The sequence below is a fragment of the Pagrus pagrus genome (genome assembly GCF_965226575.1).
Source record: "Pagrus pagrus genome assembly, chromosome: 8".
Lineage (NCBI taxonomy): Eukaryota > Metazoa > Chordata > Actinopteri > Spariformes > Sparidae > Pagrus > Pagrus pagrus.
In genome coordinates, this window is record NC_140192.1 from 33,648,814 (window position 1) to 33,669,361 (window position 20,548).

Genomic DNA, 20,548 nt, shown 5'->3' on the forward strand with positions numbered 1-20,548 from the left:
GCTATATCGCGCTAATTGTACAGTGTTCAAATTACCGCGACCCCCCCACCCCCCCATCAGATAGTCCGACCACTGACGGACTTCTTTGACCCTTTTCAATAAGCTATTTAGCAGAGGTGGGAATTGTGGAGTCATCTCCATGCCATGTATTTGTTCTGCTCAGTCACTGAACCAGGTGCATTCACTAATTAGCTCACCTTCCTGGCTGAAGAGCTGTGCTGATCGGACTCAGCTGGTTTAGTGCATGAACAGAACAAACACATGGCATGGAGATGACTTGATGACTCCACAATTCCCACCTCTGCTATTTAGTGTTTTGATATACTTAAATCCTGTTAAAATGACTGTTGAATAAAACAAACAGTAATGTCTTCATTGATATTTTACTTTCATGTTTATTGAAAGCTACCTTTTATGTTGCAAGAGTGCACTTTATCAGAGTGTTGTTGTTTACCTTTTAGTATGTTTACGTTGTTTGCACATGTTGGCAAAACTGCAACTATTTAAATTAAAATCTGTTCAGAAAGGTTCTTTGGCCTAAATTGTCTGTTTTTCTTTTTTGATTTAAGATCGTGATAAATTCGAAATCGTGATTTTATTTTCAAAAAATCGTGATATGATATTTTTGCCATATCGCCCACCCCTAGATAAAAGCTCACCAAATTCAGATCAAAAAAAAAATTAGATGGTGAAGCTTCAATCAGCTCCTTACTACCAGTCTCATCAAGCCAGGTCTCAGTGAGGAGAATACAATCAAGGTGAAGGTTTTATTGCTAAGGGATCTAACATTGAGGAGAGCCATCTTTAAGGAGCTTGCTGAGTGAGTAGGAGTGTCAGTTAAGGCAGATTGTGGCCTAGGATGGCTGCAGTTATTCACTGACAGTGTTTGAGGGTCAAAGCACACAGTGGCAGGACTCACGCTGTTAAGACTTGCTGTGTTATTTGGAGAAACAGAGGCCTGGGTCGAGTCTTGCCGTGGTGCATATCAGAAAGAAAATGCTATAAACTGAATAAAATTAGTGGTCAACTGATTTGTGCCATTTCTGTTAGGATGCACACCATCTGCTCTGTATAGGCTTGGATTAGTCCAAAAGTATTCAAAGTTTGAGATGAAGTCATATCCTGCTGCAGAGCAAAAGTTTTTTTAGCCAGTGATGGAGACTGAAAAGTCGACTAAATCGTTATGAGTTTTTAGAGAGAGTTCGAATGGGGCCGGACAGCAGACAACATTTTCCCAGACTCTCAATTGTGTAGCACAGGGACTCCAGGTCTGCGTGCAATTTGCTGGAATTTCTAGCCATGATGTCATTCGTTCCAACGTGTGCTAAAACAATATTAATAGTGGGATGTAGGTCAATGAGCGTTGGAATGAGTTCGATTAAATCGACTACCTTTCCACCGGAGAGACAATAGGTAACAGCACCAAGGAGGGTCAAATACGTAAGGGATAATGTATAGTTCGGAGGTTGTTATGGAGAAATAAACCCCGACAGGTTGTATGGTTTCATACAACCTGAAGGGGTTTATTTCTCCCTAACAACCGACTAACTATACATTATCCCGCTTATTACACAGCTTACGAGTGAAATAAATAATTAATAATCACCCACAATGATTCAGCATCGACAAGGATCGCTCTGTAAAGTTTTCACTTTCACTTTCACTCTCAAGGCCGGCCTGAGAGAGCAGCATTCAATAGATCCGTGTAATAAATAATAAATAATCACCCACAATGATTCAGTAGCGACAAGGATTGCTCGGTAAAGTTTTCACTTCACTTTCACTTTCGAGGCTGTCCTGAGAGAGGAGCTGGACAGCGGTGCTGTCTTGCTTATGTTGCTACATGTTGCCGGGGCGGATCAGAGCGCCGTCCCTAGCAACGGGCTGTTATACTTGACGACGGTCATTATACAGAAATAACAGACCGTAGAACGCAGTGATGGACCAATCAGAGAGCAGCATTCAATAGAGCCGTGTAATAACTAACGATAGAGTCACCTGCTATCAAAAGAAAGAAGAACCCAGATGGGTCAGGAATCACTCTCTGGCTAAATACAGCATTCCTCCCTAAGGTGCTGGCACACTCACACCTCAGTCAGCCTATACAGCTTGGACAGTTGGACCCCCCCATGTGAAAAGGCAAGTCAGGACTGTTGTGCCTGGTGCGTGCCTATGTACAAGCTACCGTGCTGTACCATCTGGGGTCAAGTGTCTAATAGAGTGAATGTAGCCCCGCACCATCCATTGGGTGTAGTTCTTTGGCCAAGCCCCTCTGCTTCATCCTTATGAGGTGGGTACTTGGATTCCTCGTGACCCTGTTGTCATAAGTCATCCAGTGATAAGCACTGTCTCTGGCAGTTAGGAGGGGTTAAATATAAGGAAGCTTACGAATGTAACCTTTGTTTTCCCTCTATGTCCTCTGGTTGCTCTGCCTGAACCCTTTGTGATTCACAGAACAGATGGCTGTACTTGTTGCTAGTAGCAACTAACAGCAGCTAACTGTACCAGGCTCCAAGTGAGCACAGGCGATGTGGGGGCCGAACACAAATTCTGAGACCAGCTGTGGTCAGTTTAATGACAGGGGATCTAGTACCTACTGTCGCATTCAAAAATTTACATCCACTTGTAAGGAACATGTATATCATGGCAGTTTTCAGTTCCAATGATTTCTTCAGCTCTCATTTTTCTGTGATGGTGTGCCTCAAATCTGAATCAGTTGTGTTTATCATTAAATGTGACCACATCTGCTGGCTCAAAAATAAACATACAATAATTCTAATAGTTGGTTGAATGTCCCTTGGCCATTTCCAACTCAGTTAGGTTCTTTTGATAGCCATCCACAAGCTTCTGGTAGTCCTCTGGCTGAATTTTTAACCACTCCTCTTGACAGAATCGGTGAAGTTCAAATAGATTTGTTGGCTTCCTGGCACAGACTTGTTTTGTCAGCACAGTCCACATGTTCTCGATGGGGTTCAATCAGGATTTGGGAAGACCATTCCAAAACCTCAATTCTAGCCTGATTCAGCCATTCCTTTAACACTTCTGATGTGTGTTTGGGATCATTGTCCCGCTGGAACACCCAACTGCACCCAAGACCAAGTCTTCTGGCTGATCATTTTAGGTTTTCCTGAAGCATTTGGAGATAATCCTCCGTCTTCATTGTTCCATTTACTGTACTTTCTTTAGAGCAGCAGATCCACTGGCAGCAAAACAGCCCCACAGCATAATACTACCAGCACCATGCTTGCCAGTAGGTGTGGTGTTCTTGGGGTTAGACGCCTCACCTTCTCTCCTCCAAACATATTGCTGATCACTGTGGCCAAACAACTAAATTTTTGTTTCCTCCAGAAGGTTTTTTCTTTGTCCATGTGATCAGCAGCAAACTTCAGCTGAGCTTTAAGGTGCTGCGTCTGGATCAAGAGCTTCTTTCTAACACGGCAGCCTCTCAGCTCATGCTGATGTAAAACACACCTGACTGTGGACACTGACACCTGTCTTCCAGCAGCCTCTAATTCATTGCAGACTTGCTTTTTGGTGGTTTTTGGTTGATTCTTGACCATCCTGACCAATTTTCTCTCAGCAGCAGGTTATAGTTTGTGTTTTCTGATCGTGGCAGTGACACAACTGTGCCATGGCTGTATCAAACAAGTCATTATCAATCATAATCACTCAGAAGAAGAGGCCATGCTCTGATTCACGCAACTTTCTGTAATCAGGTAAGTTGATTGTTCAAGTTATTGTATGTATATTTTTGACCCAGCAGATTCAGTCACATTTTCAGAAGACCTATAATAAATTCAGATTTGAAGCCAACTTAATGAAGGTTTTTTGTTTGTGTTCCTATCATTTCATCTAAGAAAAATGAGAGTTGTAGAAATCGTTGGAACTGAAGACTGCCATGATATACATGTTCCTTACAAGAGAATGTAAACTTTTGACCGCGACTGTAGGTGGTTTAAGGAGTGTGGCTGCTGTTAGACAGTTACTGCCTGATCGTTAAGTCATGCAGCTAATGTTGGCCATCCTATTAGCTGACTAACAATCTGCACCAAAAGTTATTGGGGTCGATTCTATTCTATCCAATTTTTGTGGACATCCGTTCAATAGTTTTTGTGTGATCCTGCTGACAAACCAACCAACAGACAGACAGACCCAGGTGAAAACTGAACTTCCTTGGAGGAGGTAATAATGCTAATAATAAGTTCCTTGTGTGTGGTTCATACTCACGATTCTGGCCACTTTTCCACATTTACGGAGGGACTGCACAGCAAAGGAATGAGGCACGTTGTCCATGGGGGTGGAGTTGACCTGAATGACGCGATCATTCTCACTGGACATAAAAAGAAGAAAGAAAAAAAAAATCCTAAATTCAACAGTCAACAAATGTTTCACAGATCACACAGTCCTTCTTTGTCTGCAATTCCACTTAACTTGATTGCAGAAACAAATTCTTTGATTGATTGATTTATGGGTTGTCGATATAGATAATCTCTGAGTTAGTGAGACAGAACTGCAATGATGATTTGATTAATCAATTAGTTGTCAAGTATTAAATTAATCGCCAATTATTTTGATAAACATATTTTATGGTTTCTTTCCTCCTCTCAGACAGTAAACTGAATATCATTGGGTTGTGGGGAAAACAAGACATTTGAAGATGTCATCTTAGTCTTTAGAAAACACTGATTGATATTTTTCACAGTTTTCTGACATTGTATAGACCAACAAGTAATCGATAATGAAAATAATTGTTATTTGCAGCCCTATAATGAGGTCAGTATTGTACTTATGTAGCACAAGCTCTTGGGAAGTATATTGATAGCCACACAGTTTTGTGTTCTTGAGACCTTTATAGCAAGATTTTTTTTACAGGACAAGAAGCTGTGCTAGCTCACTCAGTTTTATGTTATACTGACATGCAGATTTCATTAGCATTTTGACTGAAATGAGAGTTAAGTATACAGGGTGACTAGCAGCAGTAATTGTAGTAGAAGTGCTGTTGAGGATTTGACAGGTACACAGCAGCAGTTAACTGAAGTATCTACCATTAATAAGGATTTTGGTCACTTTTTGACAGACTTACAAGAGCAGTCCATCTGCTGGTCCTCCCTGCAGCACATCTGACACGATGATTGATGTCTCACCGTTATCCACGTTGGGGTTGTCACGCCCACCTGACACAGCAATGCCAAAACCCATCTTAGAGTCCTGCAGAAAAAAATCAATTAGAAAAGATTCACATTAAAACTACATTTTTTTAAACTGTGATGATATCTACTTTTCTATCCAACTAGGATGATTGTGAGTTTCATGTGCATTGCAAAATACACTGCTGCTGATGTCTACACTGTCTCCTTAAAATTACCCGTATAAACCATTACATTTACTATTTGTTTTGGAGGAAACATGATTGCTGCTCAATGGGAATGTTGTTATCCATTCCATTAAGTGTTACCTCACTGTACTGCACTGAAGTCATAGGTAGGTGGTTGGGTTGCATGGCTGGCACAAAAAGCGCAGGACATTGACACCAGAAAGGAGTTTGCATCCCGTGGCTCACATAGGTTTAGGTATAGGCTATTAAAAATATGGGTGTCATGTTTCTCCAAATTCATGAGCACTGACGGCTATGCTGTTGTTCAACTCACATTTGGATTTGTAAAGATCAACAGATCATTGGGTTTATGCCCTGACAACTGTCATTTACATTTTCAAATGGTTCTTTAAACAGATAGGGGTATTTTAAAACAACAGCTTGACTTTATCCTGGTGAAATTTTTACAGAATAGTGTTCGGGAAGTTCAATTAATATGAACAAAAAATAAAGATTCCAGAGTTCAACAAAGACATCCCCTTTCAGTGATTCAACAATAAACAACAAAAGATTGGATTCAGTTTGGTTTCTCAAATCTCTCCCGAGTAAACCATCTTCCTAAACAAACACACACATATAAACGCAACAGCTTCAACACAGTTCCAGTTACCTCTGGTACCAGTCAGTTGATAGTCTTCGTCAAGACAGGATGAGTGTGTGAAAGTGCAGCTAAAGGAATGCCAGTTGTGTCATCTTTAAAGAGGTGAGTAGTAATGTGTTACATTTGCTCTGTTTACATGTATCTGAGTTACTTTTTCTTTAAATAACTTGATAATATTTTTTGAGAAAAATCTTTACTTTCACTCTGTTACATTTGGAAACAGTGGAACTAGAATGGGGCTACTTTTATTTTTGTTATTTTATGCGTTCATGCACATTCCGTGAACAACTATGCCTCCACATGACTCTGTTCAAAGTAGAAGGAGTGTGGCTTTCAAAGGGCGCTAACTCCTAACATTTATGGATAAATTAACAGTGCAAAGCGCAGTGGGCTGCAGTTGAATTGAGTCAGTAGAGAACCAATCGCTGACAGAGAGCTGTAAATACATACACACAGTATATCATGCTTGAATACTACCGGTACTTTTCCGGCTTACTGCCCTCATGTACTGTAAATATTCAAGCTAACGGTATGTGAGCGATGAGTGTCATGCATTTAACTAGTCATGCTTACTGGTGTAACCTGATCAAATGAGAAAAAAAAAAGGTAGATACCAAATTATGCATACGAAAAAGACAAACAAAAGACAAAACTGTTTTTCATGTGGACCTCACTGATATAATGTTTTGACCACAAGTGGTCTTTGTCAGGTCTAAATAAAGAGGTGAAAACACCTGTTTTAATAAACAATGACGAAATATAATAATAGGCACAGCATTATCTGCTAATTCACCTAAATAAGTAATTTAACCACTTCTGTAGTCTTATTGTCTTCATGTGTTTGGACAGACCTGGATATGGGCAGCTTTCACCTGATTGTGATGGGAACTGAGATAACTGTACTGGAATCATTGAACTTTAAGGACACTGTAACATGTGAACACTCTATATTTACTTTTGACATAAGAGACAGTCTATTATTATTATTATTATTATTACTTTACTATTATTATTACTTTTTGACATAAGAGACAGTCTATTATACACATGATTTGCTGGTCTATTTGCCGAATCATAATATAAAAATGGAGACAACAACCAAAGAACGTAACAAGAAACTTTATTTTTAATAGTTTGTACTAATGTAATATTTTGTGATCATACCTGAGAGATACAGACTGGGAATATTGTCCTGGTGTAAATGTGGCAGATTATCTAATACGAAGGTGATGATTTGTTGTGTCACAAATAAATACAGGTGTCTGTTCACTTCTTTACCCGAGGAAGACCACCTGTCTTCTTGAAATAATTCCAGTCAATTCCACAACAAATAAGACTTGAGAAAAGTCAGAAGTGTGCCAGTGTTTTTCTTCTATTTTTTAAGTTACTCACTACTCAAGTAACTCTTTTAGTGAGTACTTTTGTACTCTAACACAAGTAGTTATTTTGATATTTACTGTACCTCTACTTGAGTAACTGTTCATGAAAAGTAACAGTACTTTTACTTGAGTAGCTACTTTACCCACCTCTGCACCTCTTTGGAGTTTTTGTTTTACTTCAGCATCTTTAGATGCATGTGTAGGTGGGGTTAGAGGAAAAAAATACAGTGAGAATCGCTGATACTGCTTTTGATGATCAAAACTGAATGAATACATTTTTGATTTAGAACTGAAATTATGACACCTCCACTATAAGCCCTGCTCCAGGTTAGAATAATAGTCCAGGCAATCTAGCTCATTTTGGACCCAAAAATAGAACTAATTGTAATAGAATTTTTTTCATCATACATCATTTCAATGAGGTGTCCAGAACAACATACTAAAAGTCATAAGAAATCCTAGTTGGGGAAATATGTTTAATTCTCATCAATCCAATGTGTGTCAATAAGGCCGGACAACCGTACACCCCAATTGGGCTATTTTTTTCCTTTACTCCTATCACAATGAAACTTTACACAATGAAAGTATCCACGAAAAGAAATTTTTTTTGTATTACAAGTTTCTATGAAAATGAATTTGAATATGCAAATGAGCTATACACTAATTGAAATATGCCCAAAATACACCTAAATAGGCTTATTTTTTCCTTTACTCATACCACAATGAAACTTTACACAATGAAAGTATACATAAAAAGTTAAATTTTTTGTATTACAAGTTTCTTTGAAAATGAATTTGAATATGTAAATGAGCAATACACTAGTGGAATATGCCCAATTTGCAGAGAACATCAGAAGAAAGTCAGAATACATCACAGTCGTTAGTAACGTGGTGAGATTCATCTTCTTGCCAGACAAACACTGTTTTATGTTTATTTCTCCAGAAGCCCAGTAGTTGTAGTTAGCAAGTATTTCAGACCAGGTGGGCCACACTTCAGGCTTCCACCGTTGTTTGTAAAGTGGCTTTGCAGTGTGTATGAGAAGTAGCTAGCACCAGCAATATCTATTCATATTGTTGGTAGTAAACCACTCAAATCTCTACAGAAACTCAATCAGAACATTTTAAAGTGTAACTAAACCCCCAAACCACTTTTTTCTGCTGAAAACAAATGTATTTGGGTATGAAGTAGTGTTGTTGATGTGTTCTGGTCCAACTCTTGACATTTTAGTCAAAGTATTTCAATTTGGTGTATGTTTTTGTAAAAATGTAAGAGTGACTGCCATCTATGGATTGAAACCTGGCTATTACAATCGAATTTTGCTATTGGCTGAGATGGAGGACGATGACATTTTGGAGGCGGCTAACATTACAAGCCACCAATGCAGCCGCAGCTATTGTAAAGCAGAAAATATTGAACGTGATAGTGTAATACCATCTTTGCAACAACCACAAATCAGACATAATCTGCGTTCAGAAAAGAACTTCAATTTTCAAGAGCATTGCTTGTTCTGTGGACAACCAACTAAAACAGATAAGAAACATAAGCAGAGAGAGAAATTTGATATCTACTCAGTAAGAACAGGAGACTTCCAGGAAAGGATAGTTCAGGTTTGCCACTTAAGGAATGATGATTGTTCTGATACAGTTTTTGGGAGAATATCATCTGTCCACGACCTTCATGCAGCTGATGCAATGTACCACAACATATGCAACTCTTACTTTCGCAATATGAAGAATATTCCGAGTCAATTCTCTGCAAACCCTGGCAACAAATTCAAAAGATTCAAAGTTGGACGACCTGAAGATGATGAGAGAACAACAGCATTCCTAAAGGTGGCAAACTTTTTAGAAGAATATGATGATGAGCAAATTACTATTCAAGACCTTATGGTAAAGATGAAGGAGTACTTGCAAGACACAGGTTATGAACCATATAGTGCAAAGTGGATGAAAATTAAAATAAAGGAACACTTTGGAGATAGAGTAATAATGACTGGCCTGGAAAATCAATGTGTGGTCACTTTGCGAGACACAGCCCACTCAATTCTTCGTGAATTTCACAAGCAACAAAAATCGACAAATCCAGAAGACGAGAAGCTTAATATAATTAAAACCGCTGCGAAGTTAATTGGAAGTGATGTCTATGGAAGAATTATCCTATCTTTATTCAAGAGCGTAGATTTTCAGTTTGAGAGCATGATTTCATTCCTTTTCAGTGACATAGCTCCTTCCCGCGCTCAGATTTATTCTCCTCGCACTCATATTTTCTGCTCGCACTTGGATGTCTGCTGCTTTCTTTCAAAATGTGTGCTTGAACTCAAAAATCACATGCTCGTGCTCACATTTCTTCTGCTTGCACTCAAAAATTTTGATCGCATTCAAATATGTCCTGCGCTCGCTCAGATCTAAAGTCTGCGCGCTCAAAACTAATGTGCGCGCACTCAGAACAAGCACCTCCTCTCAGGTTGAGGAGTCTGCTCAGACTCGAGGCTGTCCCTCCTTGTGCTCAAAATATTGTGTTTCACCAGCCAATAGGGGACAGCTAGAGTGTGGACCAATCAAATGACGGATGCCGCCTTGGGTGCGTTCCTTTGCACTTTTTTGAGTGCTCCGTAGGGGCGGGTATATGGTCTGTTTGTAAAACTGCTTCTCTCAAAATACGAGAGGGGTCTGGCTGCAGACCTCCAGTGTGGGGTCGCTTCCGGTGCAGCCTCCAGTCTCAGGCCGGCTCCAGTCTCAGGACCGGAAGAAACAAACGTTTTTAGCGTCTCCCCAAGGACTCGGATATTTCGGCTTTTTACTACTGTCGTGTCAACAGTAAGTGACTAATTTTATTTATCCAAAAACAAGTTAGTTACGTCAACGGTGGCTAGCGTTAGCTCCTAAAGTTTAGTGGTAGCATTGGCTTTCTTTCTGCGGATAAAGTAAGCTAACTGTTTATATATCGGCTAACTGTGTCCAACTTTTTTAGTTAAGTTTAGCACAGGCATATGTGACAGATGGAAAAATGTGTTACTTTATGTTTATGTATGTCAGTCGCAGCAGTTGGAGAACAGTATGTTTGTGTTTTCTTATGTTATATTATAAAGTCATTCATTCACCAGCAGTAGTTATTGGTGGGATCCAGCAGAGGAAGTGTAGCACTTTTGAGTGGTGTTAAGGGTCACCTCGCTTCCTCCCTTCAATCATTATACACATGATCTGAGGAAAGTTGTGTCCGTCCATCTTTCACTCAAACACTCCCTTTTCAGGTATGAGTTCTTTATAATAACAGTTAAGATTTATTAGTGTGTTAGAGGAAGGTGTATATGTGTTCAGGAAACAGTTGGTAACACAGTATGTTCATGTATTGTGGAGTTATAAGTTGGTTACTATGACGACGATGACGCTTGCCGCGCTAACCTCCGGTAATGCTAATGCTAACGCTAATGCTACTGTTACTATACGTTGTCTGTGGCATCGTAGTACTTTATGGCCGTGGAAAAAACGATGTGATTAGTGTTGTAGTGTGTCAGCTATTCTATATGTATGTTGTTGAAATGTTATTGAGTGTGCTGTAACGTTATTTGCTTATCTATGTTGAATCATTATACACATGATCTGAGGAAAGTTGTGTCCGTCCATCTTTCACTCAAACACTCCCTTTTCAGGGTTTTACACATAGGTCTTAGGATGTTGTTGTTGTTAAAATGAAGATTTAAACTTTTGCTATCGTTCAGGCCGCTCGGTTTACTGAAATAAAAAGTTTTCACCCAGCGTGTAAAGGCCATATAAGATAATGTTAATCTTATTTAAAATGAAATGTATGCACTATGAGCTTAACATCAGTTTTTCTGTGATATGAAGATGCATCACTGATGGGAGAGGAGGAACTGGCAGAGGCTGCACAGCAATATGCCAGACTTTGGGTTGAGGAGGAGAGTGCGGACATGGATGACCAGGAAAGGGAAGGCATCTTGGAGCCGTTCAAATTTCTGTCTCCAAAATTGAAGACATGTGGACATTTTGTGAGGAGATGAGTGATAAACAAGGTTACTTGACATACTGCGAATGTCAAATTGATGAATGATGCCCTTGTAGGGCACTACTGTTGTTGCTTTGCTGAATAAAACTGATTTTTTGATCATTTTGTCATTTTATGTGTTTTTTTTTACGTTGATTATACCATGAAGAAGTTAATGCATTTTAAGATAATGAATAGTTTTAACTATTCTTGCCCTTCACGTAAGCTGACATTGTTATATATTTAAGTATAGTAAAAAATTTGATTGGCCTATATGTCTTCTAAAGACCTTCAGGTGTAATATGTATAAGAGATAGGTGAAACCATATACAGAAATAGCACACAATAAAATAATGTATTTAACATTATAAATATTGTACATAAAATATTAACAGCAGAGGCTAATTATATGTTGATATGGTTTTAAGTAACTAGTCCTGCCCTCCACATGTGCGCTGAGATTGCTTGCATAGTTAAAATATATAGCCTCATCTCTTCAAAAGATCTTCAGGTTTACAGTAAAGCAGACACATAAGCTTCTTGTGTCATGAAATACATTTACCATATTTAATGCAGATGGTTGTACTAAACTACTGTTACACTCTTCAAAGGTCAATTATGTGTGAAAAGTGTGTTTTTTGATAAAGACAGGAAGAGAGGCTTTAGGCTCCAACTGTCCAATCAACAAGCTTCATGTTTTTCTATGAACTGACGTCGCTAAGCTACATGGACGGAGTTTATGCCCTATTGACAGAATTAATGTTAATGCAGTAATGTTGATGGCAGACGTATTGAATCGATATGTTGCTACACTGATATAGATAGGCCTACCGATGTTACATGCTGCGTAGACAGAATTAGCAAGATCAACATGTATGCCACATTTAAGAAATTAATGGTTTTAACGTTACAATGTTGATTGATTAAATATAAATCAGCGACATAAGCTGACAATAGCGCTTCCACCGGAAGTGTCTACATGATTTTATTTTGAAGTTTATTGTGGCTAAACGATTTTATTTTGAAGTTTCTTGCATGCACTTCCCGGCCTGAGACTGGAGCCGGCCTGAGACTGGAGGCTGCACCGGAAGCGACCCCACACTGGAGGTCTGCAGCCAGACGCTCTTGGGGAAAATACACCAGTTTACCATATTAGCCAGCTATTTGAATCGTCACTTATTTAAGACGCCAGCATATTTATGTGTAATTATTCTTAAGTAATCGTAAAACGAGTTATCGTAGTTCAGATTCTCTTTTTTATTCAATATTGGCGGACATATGTTATATAGTATGAATACTCACATCACCATGTAAGTGTTACGATGGCGGCGTGGTCAAGGCCAATGGCAAATTTTGCATTTTAAACCATCGGACGTCGGTTCGCATCCCGGCCGCCCCACTCTTGCTGTCTGTCATATTATTATTGAAACTATATGAACGATGTGTTTTGAGTTGTAGCAACATTAAGCAATACATTTGAGGTATTTGACCGGGCTGGTCCATCTCGTCTCCCGCTCAGTACCTCGCTCCGAGTCCCGCTCTAACTCTTCTTCTTGTGAAAGCATAACCAACACTAACTTAATGTAATGCGTCCCCTGGCTTTGACCCCATTACACGCACCAATGTTATCGTCAAATCATTATCATCATAGCATATTTTTCATTATGTAAGGGATAATGTATAGTTCGGAGGTTGTTATGGAGAAATAAATCCCGACAGGTTGTATGGAACTCCATAACTCCATTTCTCCGTAACAACTGACTAACTATACATTATCCCGCTTATTACACGGCCTTACGAGTAAAATAAATAATAAATAATCACCCACAATGATTCAGCAGCGACAATGATTGCTCGGTCAAGTTTTGACTTTCACTTTCACTTTCAAGGCCGGCCTGAGAGAGGAGCTGGACAGCGGTGCTGTGGTTGGTCTATATGTTGCCAGGGCGGATCAGAGCGCCGTCCCTAGCTGCTCTCATGTGTCCAGTCACAGACATGATCTGACGACTTTCAAGGCCGGCCTGAGAGAGGAGCTGGACAGCGGTGCTGTCTTGCTTATGTTGCTACATGTTGCCAGGGCGGATCAGAGCGCCGTCCCTAGCAACGGTCTGTTATACTTGACGACGATGCAGCAATGGACCAATCAGAGAGCAGCATTCAATAGAGCCGTGTAATAAACCTTTTTAATCACGTAGCTTAGCCTATTTACCGACCATCTCTTGTTAAACGTTTCAGTAAGAGAATCAGCTGGGTACACGTATTCTATTACTGTAACAGTAATTTATTAATTCAAATTTAAAATAATATTATGACAGACAGCAAGAGTGGGGCAGCCGGGATGCGAACCGGCGTCCGATGGTTGAAAATGCAAAATTTGCCATTGGCCTTGACCACTCGGCCATCGTAGCACGTAAACTGTTTTGTGAGTATTCATACTATATAACATATTTCCGCTAATATTGAATAAAAAAGAGAATCTAAACTACGATAACTCGTTTTACGATTACTTAAGAATAATTATACATAAATATGCTGGCGTCTTAAATAAGTGACGATTCAAATAGCTGGCTAATATGGTAAACTGGTGTATTTTGAGAGAAGCCGTTTTACAAACAGACCATATACCTGCCCCTACGGAGCACTCAAAAAGTGCAAAGGAACGCACCCAAGGCGGCATCTGTCATTTGATTGGTCCACACTCTAGCTGTCCCCTATTGGCTGGTGAAACACAATATTTTGAGCGCAAGGAGGGACAGCCTTGAGTCTGAGCAGACTCCTCAACCTGAGAGGAGGTGCTTGTTCTGAGTGCGTGCACATTAGTTTTGAGCGCGCAGACTTTAGATCTGAGCGAGCGCAGGACATATTTGAATGCGAGCGAAATTTTTGAGTGCAAGCAGAAGAAATGTGAGCACGAGCATGTGATTTTTGAGTTCAAGCTCACATTTTGAAAGAAAGCAGCAGACATCCAAGTGCGAGCAGAAAATATGAGTGCGAGGAGAATAAATCTGAGCGCGAGAAGGAGCTATGTCACTGAAAAGGAATGAAATCATGCTCTCAAACTGAAAATCCACGCTCTTGAATAAAGATAGGATAATTCTTCCATAGATGTCAAATTCATGAAAGTCATAAACGATTCTTACCCAGACTCAAGTGACACTGCAGCTGCTGCAAGCTATGTTCCAGAGTCACTACAAGTTCTACTGAGGAATTTGTTTGCTGGTAAAAATATTGATAAAAAGCTTGCATCAATTGGACAGTCCATCATGCAAGCAATAAGACCAAGGACAATGATTGCACCTCTTCAGCTTGGCCTAGGGGTGCAGATGCATCACCATTTTGCGTCACGCTTTTTGGTAGACACACTCCATGAGCATGGTTTTGCCTGCTCATGCAGATGTGATGAAATATGAACAGAGTGCAGCAGTGGCACAAGGGACTGAGATCCCTGGATTCACAGAAGAGCATCATATACAATATGTTGCAGACAATATCGACCACAATGTAGCAACCATTGATGGTACAGGGACGTTCCATGGAATGGGTATAATAGCTTGTGTTACACCAGGAACACAACAAAACAAACCTGTTCCAAAGATCCAAGTGACTGCTGCAGATATTGCTGCGGTTGGCCGCATAAACATTCAGTACTTTAAGATTCCTCCTATATGTGAACCTATTGTGTATCAGCCACTGACTCTGTTGCCAGAAGATAACAAAACATCACAGCTGGATTTGTTGTCGAAGACATCCCTACTCCTTCACTCTCAAAGGCCATCATTGTCTGGTATGATGCAGCTGCTGCATCAAGGTGAACACCCTGGGAGAGCTTCAGTAACATTCCTTCCAATGATCGATCTTGATCCCAATGATGAATCCTGCATATACTCAACATTGAGGTTTGTGGCAACTCAAGCTCTGCATTATGATGTGACCCCTGTTCTGACGTTCGACCAACCCCTTTTCTGGAAAGCCTTGACCATCATCCAGTCTCAGCCAAGCAACAATGAACTCAAGCAAATAGTCCTCAGGCTTGGGGGATTCCACATGCAAATGAGCTTGTGGCATTGGACACTTAATGGCAGGGTCTGGACTGGAAGAGCTACTAGAGGTGGTGTATGCTGGAAATACAGTGTGCCACATGATGACTGGCAAGGCTGTGTCCAGGGCAGTTCATGGTCACATGCTAGTTGATGCTCAGTTGTTGACTGAACACCATGTTGCTGGCTGATGCTTACAATGTACCATTACCAACCAAAGACACGGTAGAGCAACCTCCAGTTGAGATGACGCCTGCCACTGATACTGAGCCAGGTGATGAGGAAGTTCCCAATACCCAAGAAACAGTCACAACTGACTTGAGTATTGCCAGTGACCTATATGACCAAGTCATGTCATCTTATTTGCCGATGGAAGAACTCTGTTCTGCAGAGGTTTTGGAGAGAATCCAGAGTTCACTCAACAAGAAGAAGGAGACAATGCATACGAGGACAGCACAGCTTTGGCTGCAGTATGTGGACATGATTGATATTCTGAGAAACTTCATCAAAGCTGAGAGGACAGGCAACTGGAGATTGCACCTTCAATCTGTTCATGATATGCTACCCTACTTTGCCGCTTCTGGACACAGACAATATGCAAAGTCAGCCTATGTATACCTGCAAATGATGACAGCCCTACCTGAAACACATCCAGATGTCCACAAGAAATTTGAGGAGGGACTTCACGTAGTGAGGCGGAGCAACAGGTATTGGGCTGGACTGTCCACTGATCTCATTATTGAGCAGGTGCTCATGAGAAGTGTAAAAACACATGGAGGCTTAGCAAGAGGAAAAGGATTTACAGAGACTCAACGCTTAGTGTGGGTTCTTTCAATGCCAGCATGTGCAAACATCAACAATGCTATGCAGTCCTTCACGGGTGTCTCATATGAGACCAGCGACCAACATAAAGACCTGTCCAAGGCCAGGCAGACTAGAGATGTCAGTGACACTCTTGCCCTGGTCACCTATCTCAAAGAGAAAGACCCATTCACTGAGAACCCTTCCCTGCACAACATTGCTAATGGTATGACAGCCCAGCAGGGAGTCAATGTTGAGAAATCAAGGAAAATTGGGTGCAAGATTTTGGAATCTATGGTAGGAAAACCAGTGGAAGAATTCACCTTCAGGAAAGCTGATCAAGCAGTGACACTTGCATCTAGATCAACTATCACGATCAAAGGAGAGACAGTAGTAGTGGATCCACAGCTGTTATTTCAGAGGCTCGTAGCAATGAGAGACCGTTGTGAAGATTTGCAATCACTGTTCAAGTATGAACTCTGCAGTCATCCGCCTGCTTTGTTTGAATCATCCTACCTACCCCTACAGGCAAACAAGGCAATCCTTGCTGATGTCCTCTGGAAATCCATTGAGCAGCAGCAAAGACAACCCAGCGGTGATGTCCAGCATGTCCTTGATGGGGGTGCATTACTACATTGCCTACCATGGCCACAAGGGTCCACTTATGACAGTGTGTGTGAAATGTACGTCAGATATGTCACACAGAAATATGGTACGGCTACTGTCATAGTCTTTGATGGCTACAAAGAAGAACCAACAATAAAAGACGCCACCCAACTGCGTCGAACAGGTGTTAGTCCTGGTGTGACTGTACACTTCTCTGGTGACATGATCATCCAATCGAAAAAGGACCAGTTCCTTAACAATAAGGAAAACAAACAACGCTTCTTGGTTTATCTCAGTGATAAACTTGAGAGGGCTGGGTGTATTTCAGATCATGCAAAGCACGATGCTGATGCTCTCATTGTCCAAACTGCCATTGCCTCTGCCAGAATAAAAGACACAGTCCTAGTAGGTGATGACACAGACTTGTTAGTACTCTTGTTACATCAAGCTGATCTGAATGCACAGGGGCTGTTTCTGGCACCAGAACCAAGGAAAACAACAAAAACAAGACGGATATGGTGCACAAAGCAGACAAAGGAGTTACTTGGTCCCAAGGTGTGTGACGATCTCCACGCCATTTTAGGCTGTGATTCTACTTCTCGCCTATTTGGCATGGGAAAGGGATTGGCACTGAAAAAAGTAAAGAATGACACTAGCTTTCTCAAACAAGCTAAGGTATTCAGTCAGTCAAGGGAAAAGGTGGGAAAAGGCATTATCATTGCAGCAGGTGAAAAGGCTCTAGTATCACTGTATGGGGGTGGCAAAGATGAATCGCTGGATATGCTGAGACACAGGCGATTCTGTGAGAAAGTATCTAACAACACATCTCCAGTATAATAAACAGACGGGGGAGGATAGACATGAACAGAAAGCATGGGCATGTACTAAAATTACCTACAAACAAACCAATGATAAACATAAATGATAATTAACACACTAAACACATAAGGCCAGACAAGGACTTGCAGGGGCTAACACTAGGAGAGATATGGGCAAAATGCAGGGGAACAAGAACAGGGAAGTACTCTAGAGTAGAACAAAAAAACGCATAGCACACAAAATAAGCCGACAAAGACAAAGGGAACATGAGGGCTTACATACAGAAGGACAACAATTAAGGAGCGTCTAGGAGCAGAGAGGAAACAGGGAGGTGCACGGGTACCAGAGGGCAGGGATCTGGGGAGGGGAAATAAGCCTGGGGCAAGGGGACGGAGCACCAGGGGGTGCCAGAACCAAGAGGTACAAAGAAGGAGCAGAGGATCCTAAAAAAAAAACTTTTTAAAAAAAAATCTTAAAAAAACAAAACCCTAAAAAAAAACCTCCCCCGTTGTTGCTACCTTGTCGTGGTGGGGAGGCTTGTGTGCCTCCATGACCCTGAGGGCTATACCGGTAGGTTCAACCAAGCCAGGCAGGTTTCAGGTTAGAGGCCAGTCCAAAAGCAACACTGCCATCAGCCATTGGCAGCAGGATGGTTGGGTGAAGATTTGATGGAAATATGCATCCATCATGTATGAATGGCGTTTTTGACATAATTCCATAAACAACAATATTTTGATGAAATTGTTCATGAAAATCTGGCCAGTGTGTTTGATATCACACAACAAAAACATTTTAATTACAATACATTTTGTGGAAAGACAGTTTTCGTGTTATGAAATTTGGGCATATTCAATTAGTGTTGAGCTAATTTGCTTACTAAAATTCATTTTTAAAGAAGCTTGTAATACAAAAAAAGTTACCTTTCATGTATACTCTCATTGTGTAAAGTTGCATTGTGGTTGGAGTAAAGGAAAAAGTAAGCCTATTTGGGTGTATTTTGGGCATATTTCGATTAGTGTATAGCTCATTTGCATATTTAAATTCAAAAGACCGGGCTGTCCAGTCAAAGTACCGGCTGCCCCGTGCGGAGATCCAACGGCTGATCACTCTGGTGTTTCCACACATCCAGAGAGCAACCCGCTGCAATTTTGCCCTCAGCCCGGATGTGCAGCTCCTGGCTGCGCTGCGTTTTTACGCAGTGGGGAGCTTCCTGGAGGTGGTGGGGGACGGCACCGGCCTCAGCAAGGCATCGGTGTCACGGAGTGTGGCAGCTGTGACACCGATTCTCCTGCGCCATGCCCGCACCCACACACCCCCACACACACGATACATGCGTAGCCTAATTGCACCTGTGTGGGGGGAGGGAGCACGGGGCGCTGTGTGTGACTTTTGCGCTGATAAAGAGGTGGGTGATCGATTTGCCTGGCATCGATTGATTTAGTTTCAGCAGCACCGCGGTGGACAGCTCCCACTAAGAGCTTCTTAAGAAGCTTCTTTGGCTTGATCTTAAGGTTCTCCTAAGAAGGCAGTTAAGAACGCGTCTGGGAAACACCCGCATCTTAGCGCTCCTTCTTAGCCGAACCCTTCTTAAGAGCCTTCTTAGGTCCTTAAGAACGATCGAATCTGGGAAACGCGGCCAAGGACATGAATGAATTTATTGAGGAAAGGAACATTTCAAAGACAGAGCTTTATTAGCAGAAACACAAACACACAACTATGTACAATTCTGCCCACACAACGAACGGGAAGCTCAGGAGAAGGCCTACAGCACTGTGAAGTGTCTAGATAGATAGATAGATAGATAGATAGATAGATAGGTACTTTCCAAGTGTCCAGTAGCATACAAAATACAAGACACACATTACAAATTAACAGTAGCTACAGCAAACAGTAAACAGAGCAAATGGAGTGGAGTGGAAGTGAAACAGTGCAGTCTGCCGCCTCGGAGCTGTAGGTAACTGGCAGCATTATGTCCGAATTTGGTCCATTTTGCAGACGTCTGTGGTGCGTTCACGTTGCCCTGTACTTGGGAATTGCCTCTAATCTCGACTGCAGCGAGGCACAGAGCTTGGTTTTACTGTCTTACAGGCAGCTGGAAAACAATTAAAGGAGAGTGGTATTAACAAAAAACGTAAGTCACAGTAAAATTAAACAAGGAAGGAACAGGAACAAAACAGTAAAAGTTACACAATGGCGTCACTATCAGGTCACGGCCTTGTTATGAGACGAGGTTGGTCTGTGAAAACAAAATGAATGGTTAAGATCGGTATCTATTAACGTATATGTTTCCTTACACAGCAGAATGAAAGCATATTCTTAATATCTTACCCTTGCTCCGGTTCGTAGCGCTGTCCGGGCTGAAGAGAAACTCACGCAGCGCTATCCGGCCCCGTCGGGGTCTTTGTGTTTGCTGTCGGTCTCACAGCTCCACACAGGCTTTACTCATCAGGTTAGCTTGTTGCTAGCTTGTTAGCAAAGTCCATGCAAAAGCACTGCTAGCCACTAGGTCAGAAGCTAACTTAAACTCCTCTCTGTCTTCTTGTGCTGAGTGGTCCACTCAAACGGACAGAACCCATCACCAATAACGTTTTTATGAGTCCTGGTTGAACACTTTCACTCAAACTGGCGTAGATATTAACTAAAAAGTTTGTGTTTCCACTTTACAGTAGACAACCTGCATCTCTCGTCTTCCTCCGCTTGTCACTCTCACGCATCTCCGCCCACTTCCCCTTCACCTCAGTTCCTCCACCCCCTCGTCCTTTGACCTCAAAGGTTATCCAGGAATCAGAAAGGTCCCGAAAGTAACAAAGTCACAAAAGGTCCAAGGATAACAAAACCACAAAACGTTTGTGCAACTCTCTTTCCTATTCTTACAGGCATTTAACAAATATTATTACACAACCAATAATTAACATTTTAAATGCTGCA

General features: G+C 41.2%; 1 protein-coding gene and 1 long non-coding RNA gene across 6 annotated transcripts in view; one reads left to right on the forward strand and one right to left on the reverse strand.

Moving 5' to 3' along the window:
• The window catches only part of tjp2b (tight junction protein 2b (zona occludens 2)), a 193,172-nt gene that overhangs the window by 91,787 nt on the left and 80,837 nt on the right, over positions 1-20,548 (reverse strand). For all 5 annotated transcript variants that reach the window (XM_084360968.1, XM_084360967.1, XM_084360970.1 and 2 more), the window contains exons 3-4: positions 5,084-5,208; positions 4,228-4,330 (exon numbers count right to left, since the gene is read on the reverse strand). In XM_084360968.1, the coding sequence (XP_084217094.1) occupies positions 4,228-4,330; positions 5,084-5,208 (228 nt within the window). The remainder of the gene's footprint in view (positions 1-4,227; positions 4,331-5,083; positions 5,209-20,548) is intronic.
• On the forward strand, positions 9,848-11,478 carry LOC311261027. Its single transcript, XR_014623082.1, has 2 exons — positions 9,848-10,171; positions 11,201-11,478. It is a non-coding gene; the product is annotated as an uncharacterized lncRNA (long non-coding RNA).